The sequence below is a fragment of the Prorops nasuta genome, unplaced genomic scaffold (genome assembly GCF_024137725.1).
Source record: "Prorops nasuta isolate Cenicafe-Biocafe unplaced genomic scaffold, Cenicafe_Pnas_1.2 PNAS00005, whole genome shotgun sequence".
Taxonomy (NCBI): domain Eukaryota; kingdom Metazoa; phylum Arthropoda; class Insecta; order Hymenoptera; family Bethylidae; genus Prorops; species Prorops nasuta.
The window spans coordinates 7,594,916-7,612,341 of NW_027116802.1; the positions used below are offsets into that span (position 1 = coordinate 7,594,916).

Sequence of the window (17,426 nt, forward strand, 5' to 3'; positions counted from 1 at the left end):
AGGTCACTGAAGGGAAAAGAAAGCTGACAATGCTCGATGATAGAATGGGCTCCACGTGTACAACGAGCCATTGTATTCCACTGAAAATTGGCCATGAACACGTGCCAGCCTCTATTCCAATACCGAATCGTCTATTCTATAATTAAAATTATTTACACATTCACATATATGCTCTCTTGCTGACACACATATAGAATTCACTGCCTGATCGCTCTGACAATTTGACAGTTTGACGACTTGGCGAAATTAGGATAATTGTAGAATTCTTGGTGTAATTTAATAATAAGTGGTGAGGGTTGAGAAAATTCTCTAGTTGAAGAAACAGAAGAAGAATAAGTGATACGTATCCTTGCTGGGAGTAGCTATTAGCATAAATATTTTAAAAATTCCTGCTTCGATTGAATAATCCACGAAGGTACGACGTAACGAATGAAAACTAGCCAGTTACTTATGCGACAAAGTGAGCTTATAGATCGTTTTATTATGGGTAATGAAAGCTCAGTTTTACGTTTTTGCCAAGTCCAATTGGAATATACTGTGTATCGTCATCAGCCTCGAAGGTTGAAATATTTCAATTTCCAATTGACGTATACAAAGAACAGATGCCACTCTCTCATATATCCATCTATAATTCCGCCTTGTCAAGGTGAGCAAAACTGTTTTCTCAATAACCACTCATCGCCAAATCACAAACTCCTGCAACGATTCTCCGAAAGCCACGAAACAGCCCATCAATGACGAAAAAAAAAAACCTGCAATTGAATTTACTAGGAAGAAAATAATCGTAGTCAATTTGGAGAATGAAAAGCTTTCTAGTGGTGGAAGACACTGGCGTTGTGATAAAAATAGGAACGTGGTAGGGAAAACTTTGTCGAGCCACATGTCTGCACCTGTTAAGCCTGTCGTTGAGTCTAAAATTACACAAAGCCCTCATTAGCCTTAAGGTTACGGCCACTATAGCTATAGCCAATATCTCTACCCCTTTCTTTTCTTGATCGACAGATAGAATATTATAATACGTCTTGTTAAACTAAAAAAACTTTTCCCTTCAGCCTGTATGCGTCATACTGACGATGATGCAAAAATAAAATTTAATGGACTGTGGAGTATTTATTAAAAAATTCCTGAATTTGTAAAACTCTTCGAATTAAAGTGGTCGAGCTTGTGAACAATTGCTGACGATTTGGAAGGAGATCCATGGAAGAAAGTTCGTTCGCAGTGATGTTGGTCTATGAATAGGTGGACATTGGCCAAGTAGAGTGAGCGTTTAAGACGCAGGCGCGTATCCATGACGACACGTGGTTTCACGAGGAACTTTGCAAAGCCGCCGGTGTTCTTTGATAGTCATACCTTGACAGTATCGCTAACAAAGAGCTTCATTCCATCGAAGGAACGATATCCAACGAGGTTTTTTTTTACATTGAATCTATAAACATTGGAGAGACAATTTTTCGAGTTTCATCCTAACGTTTGATGTCTCCATTTGTGGAAGGACCTTTCGGAGTCGAACTTGAAGAATCCTAAAGTCTGATTTGATCTCAACCTCGAGATCGAAGGAGGAGAAGACATCGAGAGGGTGTTTCGTGGCGAGTGTTAACAATATTGTAGATTTTTTGTTTTGGTTGAGTTTCTGTGTTTGTCTCTCTCTCTCTCTCTCTCTCTCTCTCTCTCTCTCTCTTTCTCTTTCTTACCGTCACGGAATGAATGAGGTACGCTACAGGTGAACCTGAAATAGTGATAGTATGCTGAAGAGTCCCTGAAGACCCATGTGGATTCTGGTTTTGCTGAACATCGTGCTGAAGAGACTGACGAAGAAATTGCGTAGTATTGAGTCATCGGGACTTGACAGGAGAACGAGACTAGCATTGGGCGGACAGAGATTTTTTGGCAGGAGAGTCAGGTTCCACGGCTGATCGAGCGTTTATCGATCGCTGGGGGAAAGGGCGGGGAGGGGGAGGAAAGTGTTTCAAGTTCGATCCAAGTGAATGTTTAAAGGGGAATAATAGTTTGGTGAGCCCTGGTGAAGGATCTTTGTGAGTTTTTTATTTGTGTTGGGGGTAAAGTGGAGGAGAACTCTGGTCAGAATGTGAGTAAATGGCAGCAAAACGTACGCAACGGCGTTTCAACGTAATACTATGGGCATCTGCCTGGACACGGGTTAGTATATCAATAATTTTATCTTTTTATTTGGTCACAGAGAAAAATGCATAAAGCGTGGTGTTAGTCGTTCAAGGTAGATGGATTGGTGTAAAGTATATATGTGTGGTCCTTGGAATATCTGAAAACTTCAGGAAGAATGAAGAATTAGACCTGAATTGTTTTATTGTTTCTTTTTTTTTTTTTTTTTTAATATAATCAAATGAAAAATGTGTCTAACGCGTAATGTTATTCGTTCAAAGTAAAAAGCCTCCCATCGGTATACATCGGATCATTGGTATCTGAAAATTCTGAGAAAAATTAGGCATTAGCTTTGGATTATTTTATTGCTGCTTTTTATTATAATATAGTAGGAAGACAAAAGTTCCAAACGCATTAAATGTTGGGTTGGCATTAAACGGAAGTCTCATTACTCAGCACCAAAAAATATAGGGAAAATTTAAGTATTAACGCCTAAAGTGTCATATTAATCGTTAACAAAATATTAGGTTTGCAGTAGCAAAATATTGGATCCTTGAAATATAAAAATTCTAGGAAAACTGAAATATATTACACTATAATTAGTGTATTGTTGCATTTATTATAATTTAATGAAGGAAGGAAAATGCCTAAGGTGTAATGATGATACCGAAGAAAGTGGTAGGTTTGCATCAGCTAAACATCGAATCCCAAAAAATCTGGAAATTCCAGAAAAATTGAAATATTTAGCATGAATTCATGTATCGTCACTTTAACTTTAATACAATCAAAGAAAAAGAGTACTTAACGCATGATGTTTATCTTTGACGCTAGATGAGTTTGCATCAAATACACATTAAATTCTTCAGATCTATGAAAATATACTGGAAAAAAAATTACACCTAAAATAGTATGTTGTCACTTTTATTTTAATGTAATCAGAGGAAAATAGAGCTTGATGAGATGAGTATATATATATATATATATATATATATCAGATATACGCACATGGAATGCCAAAGATCTGAAAATTCCAGGAAACCTTAGAAATTACATCCGGATAGGTATATCGTTACGCGTGTCACCCACTCTAACCTACCTATCATACTTGCAGCCCTCGTGGCGGTGCTTTTGTCCGTCCTAGTTAACCTTGGCATAGCTACGTCCACTACCCTTGACCGTGGACAAACCTTCTCCAACTTTTATGTTTCTCTCTCTCTTGTTTACCATTGTCCCATAATCATCAAAAGTTCAAAATCATGATTGAAAAAGTTATCGGCGATAGATGTGAACTGTGCTGATAAGAGCCGAAAAGTATTGACTGTGGGACATGGGTCAATGGCCAATCAAGGGTGATTTCTGCTGATGTCACGACATCCATTAAATTAAAACATCACGTAACATTTCATTCTCCTCAGCCCTGACACATTTCCCGAATTTTTGTGAAAAGGCAACGAAATCAGCCTTTATGACTGACCACATGAAAAAATCAAATTATTATTTTCTTTATTGATACAAAAAAAATGTCAAAAAATCCTCCACATTGCAGGATGCTGCAAAAATACTCACTGCTATTTAGATTCTCCGATATAAAATATTCCGGAAGAATTACAGCTGCGCTTTCACTCAGACGTTACGATTGTGTAGAGTGAACGTATGGTCGCTGAGGAATTGAACGATTTATTTCTGTTGAATTGAAGTCACGCAAACTGCAATTATTCATTCGGCTACGTAACTCTTGGGGACAACAATTATGATAAAATTTCCATGGTGAATGTAATCCTTTCTCGAGTCTATGAAATATGCAGAGGAATGTTCTTACTCGATTCGCCCACGCTCCCAGAGTTTCGATGAAAATCGTTAAAACGGCTTTTTCCTGAAACAACTTGGGCATCCAGAAGAAACGATCTCGCGTTGGATTCATTTGTTGCCGAGGATTGTTGACAAAACCGGACGGTTGACCTTAGCCCCCTTTAGGAATAAAAATATGGATTTTTTTCTCCAATCGTTTACAGTATCGATTCGCCTATATAAGGAGGGGGGGGGGGGGGTAGGGGATGGTTAGAGCAGTTTGTAGGCTGAAAAATTATCAAGTTTCAAGCCGAGCAATAAGCTCCGCGTGTACTCGACGCTTGTTGAGAGTTCTCGAAAAATCCACTTGCGTACATCTTGCATTCGATTGCCAAGCTGGCGTTGTTGTCACACTTGTACCGAGCATGCACAAGTGGAACTAGTCGCTTTATACACCGACCGATCGATACATCTTCCGACGATTTACTGAAAGCGAAGCATGTTTTTTTTCACACGCGAACAACCTCGCGACAAAAGCCCTTTTACGCCCACGTGCAACCTCCATAAAAATCCACCTAGCCGCCTCGTGCCAGCCCTGAAATTTTGCCATCTCGATTTGTCGCAATGTCCTCCGTAGAAAATGCGCAGGATTTATAAAGGAGAAAAAATAACCCTTCGAAATTTTTCGTTCAAGACTATGTTCTTCGTTGTGGCAAAGTTCTCCAGGGTCATTGTGTGTTAAATCAGGCTTCGTAGCAAGGCTAGACTGGACTTTGACTTTTTGTAAAGAACGCTCGAATTGGCGGAGCGGTAAAGAAACTGTCATGGACGTGAGTCATACGGTCAAATCAATACATCGTGGGTAACTTTATCCTGCGACACTTGTAATTACGTTCAAGAGCCTCGCGCTCTTTCTTCTTTTTTTCATTCTGCATTTTTCTGTTTTTTTTTTTTAATTATTTGTATTTTTTTTTACTCGATTGATCGATAAACTTGTAATTGGAAAATTAACGATTTATGAAAAAATTAAAGAGGAAAATTAATGGGGCGTATGTAATTTTAATATAACTAATTTATTTATACAGTTTCTTCTTTTTATTTTAAGCGTTTGACTTATTTTATTCCATTCGATCGGTTGGCAGACCTTTATTTGCATGGAAAATCATCGATCGTTATGGGAGAAGGAAGGTTTATTAATAATTAATGACGTATTTTTAATTATTTTACATTATATCGTTAGTTCGAGCATTTCCAGCGTTTTACACTTTAATTATTTGGCTTCTTGCATTTTATTCGATCGATTGGTGGATCTCTACCTGGAAAATTAACGATCGTTAGAACAAGAAAAATTATAGTTGGGATGACGCACCGATTGTGTGTAACAACGTCTACTTCTGTCTTCTTCCTCTTTTTGTTTAAATTTCACTATTATAATTATTGATTTTCTAGCGTCTTCTTTTTTATTTTACAACTCGTTACATTTTATCGTATTAATTAGCTTAAAGCATATGGGAGGAGCTATAGACTTTTGCTCCAACGTGATTCAAGCGTCGTAGCTTCAAAAATTAGGTTCTTGTACCTGAAAACCTATGACGAATAAGGGAACAAAACTCTATCCAATATTCAGGAGAAAGCGAATAATATAAATGAAAAGTGAATTTTCAGAATACAAAGAAAATAATAGTTTTCATTAATCCGTTTTCATGGGATAAATATTCAAAATTTATTTAAAATATTAATGTACATAATATTGTATTTTATTAATTGAATACACTGCAGCCAAGTTAGATGTTTACAACTATCGCTTTTAAACCAATATAATACTCACTATAAATAATTTCCGTAATAAAATCAGTTGTAAGAAGTAAAATTATTATAAATATTTATTGAAATGTAACAGCTCAATTATGCCCAAATTCTTGCTATTGTTTCTTCTTGTTTACATGTACATTATAAGACTTGTCTTATTTACTCTGTTCGATCTTTACCTAAAAGATCGAAAATGATCGATGGGAAAATAAAAGAGTAGTTGGTAATTGGGGGAATTTCGTGGAAAAATGATAAATGAATCTGTGAGAAGATAAGCGATTGAGTCGAAAGGGTAAATATTTAACGTTGATCCCTGCGAAATTGATTGCCAGGTATTTCCTGCCGAGCGTCACGCGAACCGGAAGAGTGGGGGTTATACGACACGTAGTAAATATCGGCATAAATTGTCGCGTTTACGAGGAGTTAGTAGCACTTTTCTATAGCAGCCCTGCAAAAGTGGAGTGAACGCGAGCCAAAAACACTTGTAATAATTCTGATAATGGCGGGGCGTAAAAAGACTTCCGGTAATATCGTGGCGAGCAATTTTCTTTTATATCCTCCATAACGGATTATCTTTAATATTCGTCTCGTCGAGTTGGTAAATTTGCATCGATTGGAATTTTGCAGATCAACAAAATGGATCGCAGGTGTTCGAGGAGGGCAATGCTCGAGGTACAGGCAAATGGCGAGGAGAGGCTGGTTTACTGGCGACACCACCGGATGGCCACTTTCCGAAACAGAACGTTGGCCCCGTCAAATTCGAAATGCCAAAAGTTCCCGTTATTTTTGTACTCGGTGAGAACAATCGATCGTATAGACAGAAAAATGCCTTCCTTACCGAAGAAAAATTAATTCAAAGTTTTTCTTAATTTTTTACATTTTAATTTAGTGAATTTTTAGCGTGTGTGTACTGATGAAATGTATGCGTGACTGTAGTACAGAAGAGCGCAATGAAAGCTTCCCGGACAAATAATAGTTTGTTAGCCATTTTATTGAATAAAACAATTATTATTTTCAATTACTGTTTTTTTTTAATTATTAAATTAATTATAACACTTGTAACAAAGCGAAAGAAGAAGGCCTGGTATAATTGGGTGATTAAGAAAATTTTAGGGAGTTACGAATGATGTAACTTGGTCACAAAGTGTTTACGAAATTAAGTTCTTATTTCAAAAATTAATAACGATACAACAGAAATTGATCTATACAAGTAATAGGTAAAAATAATGATTATTAATAAATATTAGGCGGCCCTGGAAGTGGTAAGGTGACACATTGCGACAACCTGATGCAGGAGAGGAAGGGAATCGTCCATATCAACATGATGGACCTCCTTCAACAGTACGCGCTAGGAAATGGTAAATTCTGCAAAATATTCAGATATATTTTTCTCATTTCATTGAGAAAATTCTTTTATTATTGATTAAATATATTTATAGTCATAGTTATGGTTACCATTTATAATTCACATAAATAAATATTTAATTATTAAAATACTTTTTTAAAAAAATTATTTATTTAAATCAATTAAATTGTAACCAAATCTAAAATATGCAACCGATAATAAAATATTATTTCTCCACTGTTATAATAATTTATCATTATTCTAACGATCTATCATTCCAGACATGCAAGACTTTGGTCAGCTGAGCAGCAAGACTGTTACGGAAGTTCTCATGCTTGAGATGAAAATGTCTCCAGGGGCCAAAGTTTTTCTCGTTAGTGGATATCCTAGAAGTATGCGAGATGTAGTTGAATATGCTGAAAAAGTGAGTCAAGCAAATGATCAATTTTACGATTATTCGACCATTTCTCTTTGCACACTTAGCCTGATCCATTTTTAGATTAAAATTGTCAACGGTGTGATCCTCGTGTCTTGGAGGCAAGAGGTTCTCGAGCGTCAAATAGATTTCGGTGCTCAGCTTGGCCACGTGATAATTGGATTAGCTAGAATGGAGCTTCAGAATTTTTACAGAAATGTAATGCCAGTCGCTGAATATTTCGATCAGAGTGGACTGTTGATCGAGGTGATTCTATTAGATTTACTTTTAAAGTAAAATTAAATTAATAATTATTAAATTCATATTTTTAATAATATTAGTTAAGATATTATATAAAATAAAAAGAATATCCCATTTATCAACGATCCAATATTAAAAATTCTAATTATGAATAAGTTTTGTTTTGTTAATGAGTTTGTATTTCTTGCGTGATAGAGAAAATTGCTAACAATATTAGTTTACTTGATCATACACGTTATGTATAATCAAATAATGTTTATAACGAACAGATAAACGGTGAGCGAAATCCTAGCGAAGTTTACATGGATTTTCGCGATGCAGTTATGAGAATTCTTGGAATGAACGATGGCGAGGTCCAGGATAAGGACACGCCACAATCCATGCAGGCGGAAGTAGTGGTTGAGAGGAGTAAGGAATCTATGATAAATTCCCCCTCGATAAATGGTCAAATTCTAGCTGAGACTGTTAATAAGTCCCCTCAGAGGAACGTCATGGACATAAAACCAGCCAAAACTGCACATAAGCAAAGAAAAGGACTGCCATCCTTCATTTGGGTCATTGGTAAGCACTGTATATAATTATGTAATTAAATACTGTAAAAAAATAGCAATAATTACAATAATAGTATTGAATAGTTTACTATTACAGTTAATTATTATGTAAAATTTCCAATTACATTTTAAATTATATAAAAGTTGAATTTTATAGTAATCACTACAGGAAATTGTGTTTTAGTTGCTGTCTGTAAACTTATAACAATAGTTATTTTGTAATTTTAAAGACTTTTATACAATCAACATAAATATCACGTGTTAGGAACGTTCCTGACAATTTCTGTGCTAATTCGCTGTAGATTTCAACATTACGACGGGTAGAAATGTCATAAAAATCTGTAATTAATTCCAGGTGGACCTGGGAGCAACAAAGCTACGCTGTGTACCCAAGCAGTGAGAAATATGACAGGATGGGTACACATCAGTATAGGAGGACTTTTGAGGACCATGGCAGCTTCCAATTCCATTGTAAACGATGCCATAGTATCCGGAGAAATGGTCCCTCAGGATATAGTTATGCAAGTGGTGGAACAGCAGGTCCTGCTTAATCGGGACACCGATGGTATGATCATCGATGGTTATCCCAGGGACCTTAATCAAGTTATGGAATTTGAGAATAAAGTACGTACTGTATATATATATATATATAATCTTATGAATATGTCACAAAAATGACTAAATTTTATTTCTCAGTTTGGTCAAGAACCACCATTGGTTCTCCTGGATTGCTCGAAGCTACAGCTAGGACGAGGTCGTTTGGACGACAGTGTTTCAGCTTTTAGGAAAAGACTGGAAATTTTTCGAGAAGTATCCTTGCCAATGCTGAAAACTTTGGATAACGACAATCGTTTAACGATCGTAAGTAGTTTATGATTTACGAGTGACAAATTGAAATATTTCTAAACTGAGAGAATAATACATTTTATCAGGTGGATGGGGACACTGATGTCCCAAGCGTACAGCAGGAATTCTCAGCAGCCTTGTATCAACTGACTAGACTGTCGCGCAGAAAAGAGGAAGGGGAGGAGAATCCTGCAAGAACGTCTCAGGATGGGTTGGTAGACCCAAACGCGAGGGCCCCCGTTAAGAACAACGGGGGCCAATTAGCCAATGGCTTTGCCAAGCACGTGGCTCAAGGTGAGCTCACTTCTGACCTAAACACGGCCATTAAAAATGCTAGAAATTTAGCGGATACTAATATGCATAATAGAATGCAAAGTAAGTTTATTCCTGTGCATTAGACAATTGTATGCAAGGTGTTCAGTTAACTCATGCATAAATTTATAAAAATTAATACAGCTTTGTTAAGAATCAAATTTTTATTCCATTTTCTTACAAGCTTTTAATTAAACAAATTATCGACGATTAAAGATTCTATAATTTGAGATTTTATATTGGAAGAATTATTTGATGTGTTTTCCTATTGATCAGGCTTCAGGTAATTCAAGGATTAATAGAAGCTTTGGAATTAAAGAATTTTTAATCCTTTATAATTTTTTAATTAAAGTCTGCAAATAATTCGCTCTATATGAATTTATGGTTTTGTATGTGTTAACTTGACACCTTGCATAATAATTCTCTATTGTTTTTCAAAAATTGTTGTACATGGGTATCAATTTTTTCTTGTTCAGATGATGCTAAACCTATTAATGGGATGCTGAACAATGCGAAGAAATATGCTCAGCAAAATGGCACGGTTCTCTCTCACAAGAATGGAATGGCCAATGGCGTTGCAAACGCTTTGCAGAATGGATCAGCTAACTTGGCGAACGGATCGGTGCTTCACAATTATCTTAACAGCAACATTAAGGATCCTGTGAGAAGAATGTACAACGAGGTTGAAGGATAATCAACAGAATTTTTAATTTCATGTCTCAAGACAAATAAACGTGCCTTCGAGCAATAACCACTTAATCATCGAAACAGAATAACATGCTCTTTTGATCAAAATTTTTGTTAATACCAATTCCGTTTATATAATGATAAATACGTAGCGCTACTTTTCAGTAAGAAATCCGAAAAATCATTTATCGTTTCTAGTTTGATAAATCAGAAAAAACACAGACACAACTTTTGTTGCAATCTTATATACACTTAGCTCACTTTATTCTTTTCTTAAATAAAAAAGATATATATATATATATTTAAATGCAATGCTTCAAAAACACCCGTAGCCGTACAAAATTTACTGTGCCATGTTCTGATGAAGGAACCGACCATATATAGTATATTATACACGATGTAACGAAAGAATAAGCATTTAGAAGGTATAGTTTTGCACGTGACAAAAGAGGAGAAAAAGACGCTCATCTTCTAGATTTATAAATAAAATAGGACGGATCTTATGTTAGACTATATAGATCGACTCTTTTCTATGGAATGCCAAGGATCAATGAACATATAGTATGACAAGGGTGTAAGTGGTGTAACAGTATTTTCAGACGCAGGACTATTCTGCCCTGTTAAGACAGGAAGCCGTTTCTGGCAAAAATTAACTTTTTATCACTTAAACAATCCGTCAAATCTAGGTAATTTGATAAATTGTATAAACAGTTATGGCTTATAATAAAATGACTAAATTTTTAGCGATAAAAGGAATGAGAATCGAATTTTTGGATATGGTGGTTGAACTTGTGAAAAAACTAGATTATATTTACTGAGTGGGTTTTAAGTGTTATTAAAAATAAAAGTGATTCTAAAATTTTAGAATAAATACTACAGATCATTTTATTGAGAATCTATTATAATTCTAAAAATAATATAGAAATCCCAACTATGGAGATCTCTTTAATCTACTGTCAGTCATTATATTTTACCAATGTAGTGATGTATACACTGGGTTTAAAAAGTTTTGTCATTAATCGTATTTTCGTAAAATCGTTGTAAAAATCTAACAAAAAGATTGAAGTATACAGCTTAATATTTCTAGTTTATTATTAAAAATTAAGGTGTTTATAACAAGAAGAACTTTTGTAAATGTTTCACTTAAAATTTCTACTTGTGTCAAAAATAATACAATGTACACACGAAAAGTTGATACTGAAACCATTAATCATTTTTATACGCGTATTCACATTTGAAAACAGTAAATTTAACCATTTAATGGTAGATTTAGTGCAAGTGTACCTAAATTTCATAAAAGAAAAAAGAAACATTATTTTTCCAATTAACACTTCCTGTCTTACAATGATCATAGGGCAGTATTGTACGCAGTATGCGTTATTTAAAGATACACGTAATATTATAAAAATTTGTAGTATATATAAATCATACCTAAAATAATAAACACGAGACTCTAACAGTCAGCTACAGTATTTTTTATAATGTACATAATGAACATGTAGATGAACTGATTGTAGAATTAGGATAAGATCATTTTTTCCAGATTTTACGTTTCTATGGTCTAGAGAGTAATAATTTTTGTTTCAATTTTCACCATACGTTCTACTCTGCTTTAAATAAATGTGTGAGAAAAAGAATACATTGGTTCATAGTAGGTGAAATGTGGGACCATCATTTTAGTATGATATATTTTTTATTCGTGTATGGAAGAATTGTCGTAGATATTGTGACAAGTATTAAAAATCCTTTACTTACATTTTTTTATTATTATAATTAATGCAATTATTTCAATTAAATCACGTTCAAAGTATCCATGAAAGTTCCTAAACTTTACAATACTGCACTTAAACTTTTTCGTATAACGTAGAGCAACGTATATACTATCATTTCAAACTATTGTAAGAGAGACTAATTTTATTTTACAGTATTTACATATCAAGTTTTTAATATATTACATCGTTTATAGTTTAATGTTTAATGTAACTGAAATTATAATAAATCTATTGAAAACTATATAATCGTATTTTTAACCATCACCTATACGAGGAAGAGTCGAGGGCTAAAATAAATTGAAAATCGCATGGAAGCACTATAGCTGCAGGAAAAAATTCGTGGAATTTTAAATATGTACAAGTTCATTTCCCATTTGAAATGGAACACGTTCAATGCCAGCTTCTAACTTTTTACCGGCGACTGAGAAAAATACTTTTTCTCGTTAAGAATAAATAATTCATTGGAATTAACATGTATTATTTACGAAGACCTATTGGGGATAAAGGAAACTGAAATAAAGAAAAAAAAGAGGATTAAATGGAAAAGTCTCATATGAGAGCAATCGCGCGCTACGCCTTCATTTCTAATTCATCGAGTTTTAAAGACTCCTATAATGGAGTGACGCTCTTTTTACACCGTTTTCCTCTTTATTTGCATTATTTTAGACAATTCTGGCAAGCTATACTGTAATTATCTCTGACGGAAGTTTTGGTTCTCTTGAAGTTCAATGCGTTCGTGGTTCAATAAATAATATGATAAATTATTCATCCAGGCATAGGGAAAAGTGTGAATTATTGGGCCCTCCTCACCGCAGTAACTGACGAGACGCGAACAAGCATGGATTATCCCCAGTTTGATTATTATTACAAATTAAATTACCAGTGGTGCTATCTCGTTGGCATGTGGCCTTTTCAGAGTCGCAAGAATAGGCTTTTTCGAATCGCCATTGTCAATTTTTTCATTTTCACTTGTCTCATCTCTCAGGTTCTTAATTTTCATTTTTCTTTCCATTTCTTTACTTTGCTCTCTCGTTCTCTCTCTCTCTCTCTCTAGTCTTGCATCTCTTTTCCAACCTATTGGCCATCTCGATACCCTTTGCTTCTTCCAGATAATCAACGGCGTGAACACGAATTATGACATCGATATTTTAATTGACATGTCGCCATGTTTCACAGGCATGTTTGGCATTATGTGGGCCTACTTTGTGGCATTGAGACAAGTCACTAATGTACGTTCTTCAAAACAAAGGAATAAGATACTTAAAATTTTGTCTAAATGCGATAATTTAATTATCTAGCTGCAGAATATTTGGAATATGATGAAGGAGGATTGGTGCTCCGAAAGGAACGAGGTGGAAGAAGCTATAAAAGCTAAATACGCGGATATCAGTAGAACGATCACGAAATTATGCACGTGTAAATAACTCTTCTTCCAAATATTATTTGCTTTTATTTTTCTTTACTTATCTTCCTGATTTGTCAATTGGATTCATTATTTCTACAGTTGCCTTCCTTTTCGTGGCCCCACCATACATATTCCTAACAATGACGTGCACAAGGATTATGGATATCATTATTCCACTAAATGAAACTCGACCAAATTTTTACATGTTCGAATTTGATTACATGTTGGATAAAGATAAGTACTTTTGGTTTCTTGCGTCCCTTGTCAATATCAACATGGTAGCCTCGATCACTTCTGTCATATCAGCCTTCAGTATGTGGGTTACTCATATGTTACATATTTTTGGGATGATAGAAATAATAGGGTAAGCTTTTTCAACGAACCAATGTTTTCTTCTACAGGCTATTTACATTTTGATTCTCCTTGAACGTGGATGTAAAAATTCATTTATATTCGTAACTGTCAAAGATATACATTTTTTAGCAGCCCTTTTTGAAGTTATTTTCTATATTTTGGTGCATAAATATGATATTTGTAAAAATTTGATACCGTTTATAGAGTTACCGAAATAAATGAATTCATACCTTCAAATGCTCTGAGGAGAATTAAAAAGTGAACATTTTTGATATATATATATTTAATAAAATGTGACCAGTTTGTAATGAAATGAAAGGTTAATAGAGTCTATGAAAGAATTAAAGGAAGTTTTATAATAATTGAACAATTTTAGGTATCGACTGGAAAATGCAGTACCTAAAAAAATGGAAGAAAATAGTGAAACGCGTAATTTGAACGAAATGTACATGCATTCTCTGTGCCTGTGTATCAAGAGACACCTGCAAGCTTTACAGTGAGCTAATTGAATGTTTTTAGCATTCCCTGATGAATATAATTGACGTTATGATTAATTGACAGATCATCTTTTTATACAGATTTCTATCAATGTTCGAGAAATATTCGGTGCCAATCTTCGGTTTTGCACTAGTCATGTCACTATTTATATCTGTTCCTACCATTTATCAGCTTTCTAATCTGAATGTAAGTAATCCAGTTTTCTCTCTCTCTCTCTCTCTCTATATATATATATATATATATATATATATATATATATAATGAGTGTATCACTTAAAGCGTTCCATAGAATGCACGTAGGAAAGCATTTGTTTAGATAAGAATTTATGGAAAATATTAAAATTTCGCAAATGACTCTTCTCTAAATGCCAATATAATAAGAGGTCTTGAAAAAGTTTTATGTAAAAATTTATCACAGAGATATAAAATATAGTATATATTTTCTTATGTTTTATACTTCAAAGGTATATAGTAAATAGCTAACTCTGTATTTTTATTTAATCAATTATTGTTTCAGAATTTTAAAACTAGAGCTGTATTTCAATTAATAACCATGCTTTTTTTCTTTTTCTTCGTTACATTATTGGGACAATTCTTGACAGATTTGAGTAATCAATTAAACGAACAATGGTGAGTTGAGGTTAAGCTAAATTTAATCAATTAATGGTTTTAATTATTACGTTCATTTTATAGTTATGCCGGCTCGTGGTACAATCGCTCGGTGAAAGTTCAAAAAGTTGTTTTAATGATCTTGAGTAACAGCAAAAAGCCATTTGTAATTACATGCTTCGGTTTATATGCTCTTTCGTTGGACCTATTTCGCATGGTAAAACCTCACGTATAATAATTCTAATTGGAGGTAATATTTATATCATTATTGTTCTTCTTTCAAGATAATGCACGCAAGCTTCTCATATTTTATGGTTTTTAAAAGTATTACGTAAAGTGAAACATACTATACTGCCAGAATTTAAACAATCTTCATTAATAATTAGTACCCCACTATAGTTTATATTATAATTTCAATAAAAAGAAATTATATATAACATATTAGTTGTATTAAATATATTAGATCATGTACGAGTATGTATATAAATGCTGACAATTATTTTTTTTTCGTTATTTTATAACATTATTATAAACCTTACGAAATCTACCATGCAATTTTACCTTTTAATTATTATATTCTAATGTAATAACACATCTGAAAAATCTGAAAATAATGATATTTATGAAAATACTAATAATTTTTTATAAAATTTATTCAGAACATTTTTGCAGTACTATTAGAAAAAATATATTAGATGGAGATATTGGTTTAATCTTATGGGTGAGGTGTAAAATACATATGAAGATCACCTTGAATTTTTTAAATGACATGTATTTTTATTTTAATGAATTTTTAAGAAAGTATAACCGTTCACATAATTAAAGCTATTCTCTGCAATTTTATCGAACTTTCTTTATGTTGAAGGGAAAATTAAAGAAAGTTAATTGCGTAAAAGATACTAATCTGTAATTGTTTCTATTCGATTTAATTATGCTGTAGTATACTACAAAAGTGGCATACCTGCCATTTAAACTTGACGTTTCATTTAGTTCCATTTTATACATATAGACAAACAACGCGCGGCGCTGCAAATCAGGATTATCTGGAGGTTACGAAACGAAAATTGATAGAGAGCATAATCGAATGTATTAAAAACGAGATGATTGGCCATATCTTGGATGTATTTACGTTCCTCCAGAGAAAATGCGAAATTGAAACAATAAACCCTAGAAAACCAAAGAAAAATAGAATTGTCTAACGAAGTAAAAAAGACAAATGCAAACTTTACGATCAATGAAATTATCAAATACCATCACGAAATAATCACACCGCTTCCGAAACGATAAATAATATTGTTCCACTTTAAGTAATTATAATAATAAGTCATACATATAATGTACAAAATAATGTTTTTGTAAATTTCTGTGAATTTTTAAATATCCCAATCCCACATACATCGGGAGTAGTATAACATTAATGCAAAAAATACATTTTCAAACGAATGAAAACAATTTCAAAGTTTCCGCTACTATATATATATATATACAGTCTCGACGATTAGACGAAATCTATTGCACAATATATATAACTCAGGCGTGTCAATTACACTGATTTTGATCAAACTGTAATGACAAATATCCCACAAAAAACAATAAGCTTCACTTCTAAAAAAAGGTGACAAGTAGATAAATCGTCTAGTATAATTAATATAGTAACATAAAATATTTCAATTAAAAAAATGGGTGAAATCCAAATGTTAGGCAAGTATATATTTTTCCAATAGCAAAAGTTAAATTTTCGAAAAAGAATAGTAAATACAAAAAGTTACTTGCCGGAGGCCCGTTGTATGCAATCGTATTAAATAGCCACATATTTTGAACTTTATACAATACAAACACATCACACGCACTACGCACTAACGATAATCACGATTTTTGGAATTATTACATTGTATTTTAGAAGATAATTTACTTATGAATGGAGAAAAGTTCGAATTCACAGGACAAACACACTGCACACACTAGGCACTGACAATATTCAAGATTTATCAAGTCATCACATTGTATTTTAAAAGATAATTTAATTATAAGTTGATAAAACTTCGAAAACGAGTCACAAGCACACCGCGCGCCACGGTGCACTTTCCACGCATTTCTTCAACGAATTCAGCAAAGTTCGTGCTCCTCTCCATTCTAAATACAAAAATCTCCCAAAATACAGCGAAATAATTGCAAAATTCGTGAAAAACGTCAGTGCGTGATGCGCGCGGTGTGCTTTTGACCCGTTTTCGAACTTTTATCAACTTATAATTGAATTATCTTTTAAAATACAATGTGATAACTTGAAAAATCTTGAATATTGTCAGTGCCTAGTGTGTGCAATGTGTTTGTCATCTGTATTCATCTTTTCTTATTTTTTAAATCAATAATCTCCCAAAATAAAGCGAAATAAATTAAAAATTCGTGAAAAAAGTTAATGTGTGGTGCGCGCGCAGTGTGTTTATGATCCGTATTCGAACTTTTATCAATTTATAATCAAATAATGTCTTAAAATACAGTGTAATAAGTACAAAAATCGTAAATATCGTCAGTGCCCAGTGTGTGCAGTGTGTTTGTGATCTATATTCGTGCTTTTCTTATAGTTTTTAATTCAATAATCAATCAAAATGCAGCGAAATAAGTGAAAAATTCGTGAAAAACATCAATGCGTAATGCG

General features: G+C 33.5%; 2 protein-coding genes across 5 annotated transcripts; both read left to right on the forward strand.

Moving 5' to 3' along the window:
• Nucleotides 1–252: 252 nt before the first annotated feature.
• Nucleotides 253–12,110, forward strand: LOC136773294 (adenylate kinase isoenzyme 5). Of its 4 annotated transcripts, none has more exons than XM_066726853.1 (10): nucleotides 253–646; nucleotides 6,343–6,510; nucleotides 6,963–7,073; nucleotides 7,342–7,484; nucleotides 7,560–7,742; nucleotides 8,006–8,297; nucleotides 8,643–8,911; nucleotides 8,984–9,148; nucleotides 9,220–9,427; nucleotides 9,922–12,110. In XM_066726853.1, exons 1-10 carry the CDS (start codon nucleotides 430–432, stop codon nucleotides 10,137–10,139), a joined length of 1,974 nt encoding a protein of 657 aa, XP_066582950.1. In that variant the 5' UTR covers nucleotides 253–429; the 3' UTR covers nucleotides 10,140–12,110. The 4 variants fall into 4 exon arrangements, with proteins under 4 accessions (XP_066582950.1, XP_066582949.1, XP_066582952.1 ...); XM_066726852.1 differs by having other exon boundaries at nucleotides 254–646; nucleotides 9,220–9,508; XM_066726855.1 differs by lacking the exon at nucleotides 253–646 and adding an exon at nucleotides 1,371–2,157 and having other exon boundaries at nucleotides 9,220–9,508.
• Nucleotides 12,111–12,742: 632 nt separating this feature from the next.
• Nucleotides 12,743–15,969, forward strand: LOC136773828 (uncharacterized). Its single transcript, XM_066727740.1, has 15 exons — nucleotides 12,743–12,889; nucleotides 13,014–13,133; nucleotides 13,203–13,320; nucleotides 13,409–13,673; nucleotides 14,040–14,159; nucleotides 14,242–14,347; nucleotides 14,557–14,625; nucleotides 14,679–14,791; nucleotides 14,855–14,999; nucleotides 15,055–15,101; nucleotides 15,216–15,244; nucleotides 15,430–15,491; nucleotides 15,569–15,571; nucleotides 15,636–15,676; nucleotides 15,780–15,969. Exons 1-15 carry the CDS (start codon nucleotides 12,743–12,745, stop codon nucleotides 15,967–15,969), a joined length of 1,575 nt encoding a protein of 524 aa, XP_066583837.1.
• Nucleotides 15,970–17,426: the final 1,457 nt, after the last annotated feature.